Source organism: Carettochelys insculpta, chromosome 4, assembly GCF_033958435.1.
Source record: "Carettochelys insculpta isolate YL-2023 chromosome 4, ASM3395843v1, whole genome shotgun sequence".
NCBI lineage: Eukaryota > Metazoa > Chordata > Testudines > Carettochelyidae > Carettochelys > Carettochelys insculpta.
The window spans coordinates 24245866-24253234 of NC_134140.1; the positions used below are offsets into that span (position 1 = coordinate 24245866).

General features: G+C 39.7%; 1 protein-coding gene across 1 annotated transcript; it reads right to left on the minus strand.

Moving 5' to 3' along the window:
• Nucleotides 1–687: 687 nt before the first annotated feature.
• On the minus strand, nucleotides 688–7117 carry S100P (S100 calcium binding protein P). Its single transcript, XM_074991714.1, has 2 exons — nucleotides 6980–7117; nucleotides 688–950 (listed from the first exon to the last, which is right to left on the minus strand). Exons 1-2 carry the CDS (start codon nucleotides 7115–7117, stop codon nucleotides 801–803), a joined length of 288 nt encoding a protein of 95 aa, XP_074847815.1. The 3' UTR covers nucleotides 688–800.
• Between the last annotated feature and the right edge of the window lie 252 nt (nucleotides 7118–7369).

Sequence of the window (7369 nt, forward strand, 5' to 3'; positions counted from 1 at the left end):
AGCTGGCTCCCCAACCCTCACCCCCAGCCAATCCTATGGCTGAGGCTGCCAAGGTGCCAGTACCCCATACCGGCAAATACCAGCACAAAAATACCCACTTTCTATATCTATATAAATATATAGATCTATATCTATTTCTATATATAGATATATAATATTTAAATATAGAGATATAGATATATAAAATAAATATATAATACATGGCTCTTTACACTCTATCCACTGCTGTTTTGGCTCTTCATCTGTAACTGGGCCACGCCTGGTTTAGGCGGTTGGTAGCATTAGCTGGTCTTTTTTTAATCCATGAGTGTCATGGCTTTGCACAAGCTGCCAGCTGCATGGGGCAGAAGGGGATGGGACTGAGCTCCGGCCTCATGTGTGGATGAAAATTGACTTCTGTGCCGCTCTTGGCACCTGTGCTGCAGGTTGCTGACTCCTGCCCTAACGCCTCAGTTGAGACTCAGTGGACTGTGACATAATCAGAGCGCAGCACCTCCAACAGCCGTTTTTCTTAGGGGAGCTCTGGAATGAAATTCTCCATTAGGAATAAGAACCAGAATTTTAAAAATTAAAGGGCAAAAACTACATTTTTCCGAGAGAGAGAGAGAGAGATAAATACACACAACATGAATGCTAAAGCTGGTATTTTATAGGAAGGAGGAGAAATGTAACTCGCAAGAAGGGAGTAGTAAACAAAGTATGATTAAACAGTATTTCAATACATGGAGCAAATAAAGCTAGCAAAAATATTAGCATATGGAATACAACAAAAGACCAGCTTCTTATGAGCTGTTTTACAGTCATTTGGATCCTTTCTGCTCAAAATATTTATGACAGCAGCAAGTCATAGCCGCCACAAAGATCACAAATTCATTGAAGTCTACTTCAGAATCTCCATTTTCATCCAGATTGTTGAGGAGTTTGTCAGCAGCTTCCTTATCTTTCACTGACTAAAAGAGAAAAGAGGCAGTCCACAGTGAGACATGCAATTTATTTTGAGATCCTAAAAGCAGCAGCAATATTATAATAATTTGAACAGGGGAAATAATGTGGCCTGGATACAAACATCATAGCATAAGTGTGTATAGAGTATAAGGGCATCACCTGGCCCCTGGTGAAGAAAGTGTTAACCTCAGCTCAGTTTCTTTGTCCCTTTCCACAGGTGATTAAAGGACTAACTATAGATTAGTTGCTTGGGAGGGTAGCGATGAGTAATGAGCAGTGAGTGGCTGTAATGGGCCTAGGAGGGAATAAAAGGGCTGCACAAACCAGATTGTTATAGGGGTTGGTTAAATCTAGAGTTGATGATTTTCAATTATTGTGCTTTGTTTCACTTAACTTGTTTTATATTTCTGGTTATAAACATCCCTTCAGGAAAAAATTCTTGTTGACTTCCCCAGGGGTTTGTTTCTGCTGAGTCATTCCACCAGCACACAGAAGGATAAGCAGAACTTTGGAACTGTGTCATGTGACTGCCAGTGCAAGGCTCAGTAATTTAATCATGATAGTGGTGCAACTTGTTGATCTTGGTGGAGGAAACAGAACAATGTTTGGAAGACTGTGTGGTCTAAAGCCTCCCCTCATTAAAATTAATGCCAAAAGGTCCATTGGCTTAAATCCTTAGTCAGCTTAAATTGAAAAAGGATGCATACAGGAAATGAAAACGTAGACAGTTGACTAAGGAGGAGTATAAACATACGGCTGGAGAATGCCGGGCAGTAATCAGGAAAACGAAAGCACAATTGGAACTGCAGCTGGCAAAGGATGTGAAGAGTAACAAGAAGGGTTTCTACAGGCATGTGAACAATAAACAGGTTCTCAGCGGTGTCAGATAGCAGAGCAAGGAGTAATAGTCAGAAGTTGAAGAGGGAGAGGTGTGGATTAGATATTAGGAAAAACTACTTCACCAGGCGGGTGGTGAAGCATTGGAATGCGTTGCCTAGAGAGTTGGTGGATTCTCCATCCCTTGAGGTTTTTAAGTCCCAGCTGAACAAGGTCCTGGCTGGGATGACTTAGTAGGGGCTGATCCTGCTTGAAGCAGGAGGCTGGACTAGATGACCTCCTGAGGTCGCTTCCAGCCCTGTGATTCTGTTATTCTGTGGGGGCAGGTCTGTGGGTTCATAAACGTGTCTGGGGGTTTAAAAGATCTATGACCAAAATTCTGCCCTTAAATGTATATCTATATACATGGAAAGAATAAATGAACCCAGTACTATCAAAAAATCTATAGTTGTATGTACTCTCTACCGGCTTTAAAAATGTGTTTAATGATCAAACGTGCATAATGCTAAAGATGCTAAGCAAGATACTCCGACCCTAGCTAACATCTTCCCACCTGAATTAAAAAAAACGTACTTTTGCAGCCTAGTCCCTCAAACGAACAAGAAACACAAAACAAAAAACCTTAAGAAAATGTACACTCGAAGGTCAAAAAACAGGCTGTGTTGGGCCAAGAGTGGAAGCATTAAAGAAAGGTCTCTTCATTGAGAACACACTGGCTGTGTCTACATTTGCATTCCGCTTTCAAAAGTGGCATGCAAAAGAGGGAAATCAAAAATGCAAATGAGGTGCAGATTTACATATCTGGCTTGTCATTTACATATTCTTCTTTTGAAAGAATAAAAGCAGTGCAGACGCGGCTCTTTGAAAAGTAAACCTCATCTTTGAAAGAACCCTCCTTATTATTTTGGTTCAGAAATAAGGATTCTTTTAAAGATGGGGTTTATTTTTGAAAGACCCTGATCTAGAATGCTTTTATTCTTTTGAAAAAATCTCTTTTGAAATGAGAATATGCAAATGAGGTGCCAGCTATGTAAATCTGCTCCTCATTTGCATTTTTGATTTCCCTCATTTGCATGCCACTTTCCAAAGAGGAATGCAAGTGTAGACACAGCCCCTGTGTGCAGCCCCCCACATGTGAACATTTGGGATTTTCATCTTGAGTGTTCCAGTTGATCTTGGTGACTTGAACACGTTAGTTATGAAGAGATGAGCATATACAAGGCAAACTCTGGGGTATTGATAAAGTTAATTTTATGTTATGAGATGAAAACAATTGTGTCCTACATGGGCAGCGGCTAATCTAGGCAAGGGAAGGCATTGCTTTGACAAAAAGACCTGGGTGCCGCCCCCTCCCCCCACTGCAGTCTGGCTGGCTGGGAAGGCTGGAGCTCCAGCTGCAGTGCATCTGCTGGGACAACCAGTGCTCCAGCTGCTCCCGGGGGTTGGAACCATGTGGCTGCCTGCAGGGCTGGAGCTGAGGCTAGCGCTGCATGACTGTCTGGCTGCTTCCCATACTAGAGCTGGGGCCCAGAGCCAGGGCCATGTGACTGCCTGGCTGCTCCCAGGGCTGGGACTGAGGCCAAGGTTGATCCCAAGGCTGAGGGTGGGGCCAGGTCTGCCTGGCATTTGGAGCAGTGGGGCAGGGCAGGTATCAATGACCACAATGGGGGTTGTGCCCTGGTGGGTTTGGAACAGGCAGTGCTAGGCTTGCCTCCCGACATCCAACATTCACCCACCACCCATGGTATCCTAGCCATGTCCTTTTGCTTTCAGCCTATCATAACTTTAGTTGGCAAACTTTTTTCAAGCTGCTCACAGCAACTCATATTTTAAACAGGACCGTTTCTCGATGAAAATAATTTATTCTGAGAATGAAAAGGCTTACAACAGATCAGCTCAATAGTTAGGGCAATGTCGTTGTAAACCTAGAGTTGTGAGCTTGATCCTTGAAGGGGCCTTTTCAAGGGTCTGTGGCAGGTTAGATTAAAAATAAAAAATCTGTCAGGGATGGCAATAGGTCCTTCTGTAAGGGCAAGGGACTGGACTTGATGACCTTTCAATGTCCCTTCTAGGTCTATGCTATGACAAGGTCTTTAACAAATAACAATCACTCCTGTAGCACCTTGAAAATTAACAAATATATTAGGTTATGAGCTTTTGAGAGGAGGAACTGTTTGCTGGCAGTTTCAAAAAGTTTGAAAAAATTTGGTTAGATTATAGCAAAATTGAAATGCTATGTTTCAGTTTTGCCCATTTTTAAAGTACAAATGCAGACAAAATATTTAGAAAAATGTTGAAAGTTTTGATTTTTCTGATTTTTTAAAAAACTTACCAAGGGGGGTGAATCTATATGAGTTCATGAAACATTTTTATTTTGCCAAATATGCATTTGTCACTGAAAAAAAAAATGCTTCCATCTTAAAACCTGGCAATGGTTTGTTCCAATGTACATAGAGGATGTGGTTTATATAATAAACAGAAGATGGCAGTAGAGACCTATAACACAAAACCAAAATACCATGGTTGTACTAAGCTAGATTTTATACAAATATTAAGTTGTGTAAATATTGAGCCGTTTTATTGTGAATTGTAAATCTGAAGGGTTTGTAGAGTCAGAGCCAAATAACTCAATAGCCATCATTTTATTTTTCATTGATTTATGTTGTTATTTTAAATGAAGTAGTATAACCTGAGATATGCCAAAAACTCAACCAGAAATTCAGGTATGTGACTAGTTGTGGCTGAATAATACATGACACAAATTCTGTTCCTTTTTTTTTTTTTCCAAATTATCTATAAACAGATTTTTTTTTAAAAAAGTGTGTATTTTAAATTATTCAATTAATTATTTGTGGACCTGTGCCCTTTTCCAAGATACCTGGTAAGCTGTACTGGGGAAGCTAGCCTGCACTGAAGTTCATGCCACTGTGTCTTCACTACTATTATTACCTAAGCTAGATTAAATCTACCATGGATGTGCTTACCTGTGGTACAGTTACACCTTAATTTGTTGTGTAGAGGTACACAATGAAACAGAGCTCTTGCAAGCACTTGCACCCATAACTGATCACATCACACAGATTTTACTGATATAAGAGTACACGGACATTTGTTTCCAAGTTCAGCCTTAGGTGTGAGCAAAGTGGAAGTGACTTTTTGAACATTTGGCCCTATGCATTAGCAATCAGTGGGAAAGAGTTTACACCTGGGGCACCAGGGTGTGTGAGAGAAGAATTTGGCCTAACACCTTTATGGAATTTTTTAATGATATAAAAAGAAATGAAAACAATTGAGAATGAAAGTCATTATGGCATCCAGCCAAGTAAAATTGTTATTGTTCAAATGAAATGATGTATAGTAAATAAAGAAAACCAACCATGGGAAGTGAAGGTGAAATTTTGCATTTATATCCTGGGAAGCTACCTCACATTTCTGAGCTGTGATTTTAATGTTTGTTAATTGGCAAGAAAGATTTTTGTGAATTTTAACATAAAAATATGTTTTCTTCTAGAGTCTAACGCACTAGACTGTGCTGCTAAATATGAATCTTTCTTTAAAAAACAGCAGAACAAAAAATGATACAATGATAGTTGCTACAGGTGCTGGCATAATCCCACATTACAGTAGCTTGATCCACTGGGTCAAGTTTTTCCCTCACAAATGAATGCAGGTTAGCTCAGTGAAAACAGTATGTCCATATCTGAAGTCATGATTTCCCTTTACTGAATGAATTTCTGATTAAAGCAGATCTGGTTAATAGTTGAAAAATAGATGCATGTAATTAAATGCAGTCAAGTCACAAATTTTTGAAATGGATTATTGGTGGCTATGGCCAAATTCACACATTATTTGGGGTTTGACAGAAAATGGATATCCCCACCAGGGAAAATGGTTTTGGGTTGAAAAGTAAAAATCTGTGACATTTTTCGGGGCAAGGGAATTTTAAAAAAATTGCATTGAAGAACTGAAGTAGAACTTTTCACTGCCAGGCTGGAAGGCTCTTGTCAATTTAAGAAAGAAAGAAAGAACGAATGAAAGAAAACATGGATTGTGGCTAAGTTGCAACAAAATGCTTCACTTTGAAAATGAAATTGACATGACCCTTCTGGCCCAGATGCCCCAGAACCAGAGAGTTGGGGCATTCAGCTTTTCTGGACCTAAGATGAGGAGACAGAGTTCTCCAACCTTCTGTCTCTCTGACCCTAGATGTGGTGGGAGGTGGGGGCTCTCCATCTCTGATGCAGGGAACAGGCAAAGAAGAGATCAGGAAGCTTAGGCTCTGTAGTGCTTCTGGAAAGCATTTGGCAGACAGGTACCTTCTGCTGGGCAGCAGGCAAACCGTTATTTCAATTGTCCTAACAGAAAACTGAAAATTTTCATCAAAACTGAATTTTTTTCACAGTAAATTTCAATTTTGTGAAAAAGGTGCTTTTAAGTGGAACATTATTTGATAAAAACTTTCCGACCACTCTAATACTATGTTCTAGAAAAATACCCTTTGCAATGTAATGTATTTTTAAGAAAGGCAAATAACTGCAGAGCATGAAATAAATGTCTAGAGACACAGATTGAGAGAGATGAAAAACAGTTAAAAGCACATTCTGATTATTTAACAAATAACATTAAAAATATTTTATCTTTTCTCTCCTATTATTTGTTATTAAGGACACTTAACAAACTGTTTCTTCCCATTTCATGTACTCTCCCTTACTGCTGTTTATATATATATCTGTGTACATGCTCAGCTATTACAGTAAGAAATGTGGTATAAATGCTAGACTAGAAGACTCCCCGTTTCCTGTCACAATATTCAATTGTCAATCCTTTTTCACAGTGGTTAATTGTGATATCATATGGGATTACAAATTTGGCTGGAGAGTAAAGAGCAAAGGCAGGTGATTTCTGAAGAAGTAAATATTCTGTTTAAGTGCCATTGCCCTGAAAACTAGAGAATGAAGAATGAGAAATACAGAACACCTGTCAGTCAGGACGGATTCTGGCGACTACATTCAGTTCTGTGATGTGCCTGCTCTTTCAACACCACCGTGTCAGCATGATGCAGAAGAAAAGGTCCCACACAGCTTCCTTTATCACTAATGATTTCTGCAGCCAATTTCCCATACAAAGCATCAAAGATCTCCCTCTATATATTGCTTTAAGTCTATTACAGAGAAATGATACTGAGCCATCACTTTACCGAAAGGAAGTTGGGCAGCTCTTTTTCCAGGAGGGTCTTTAATTCGCCTCTAGTTAGGGTTTGCTTATTGCCTTCAGCCCCAGCATACTTGTCAAAGACATCAATGATCATTGCCATTGCAGTTTCCAGTTCAGACATCTTTGCTGCTGGATTCTGTCTCCTTTATTTGTGTGAATAGCCTCTGGCTCTCTTTTAGAGAATAGGGAATGAGGTGCTTTTTATAGCTATCCTATTTCACAGCTATATAGTGAGTGGAGCCAATTAGCAAATATCTATACCTTACCCAGCTAGGTGCGGCTTGAAATCAAATTCCTGTGTGACAACATTCAGTTCCAGGTTCCAGCTTTATCAGTGGTGTGGAGCTGGAACAATGAGTTGTATAACATCATA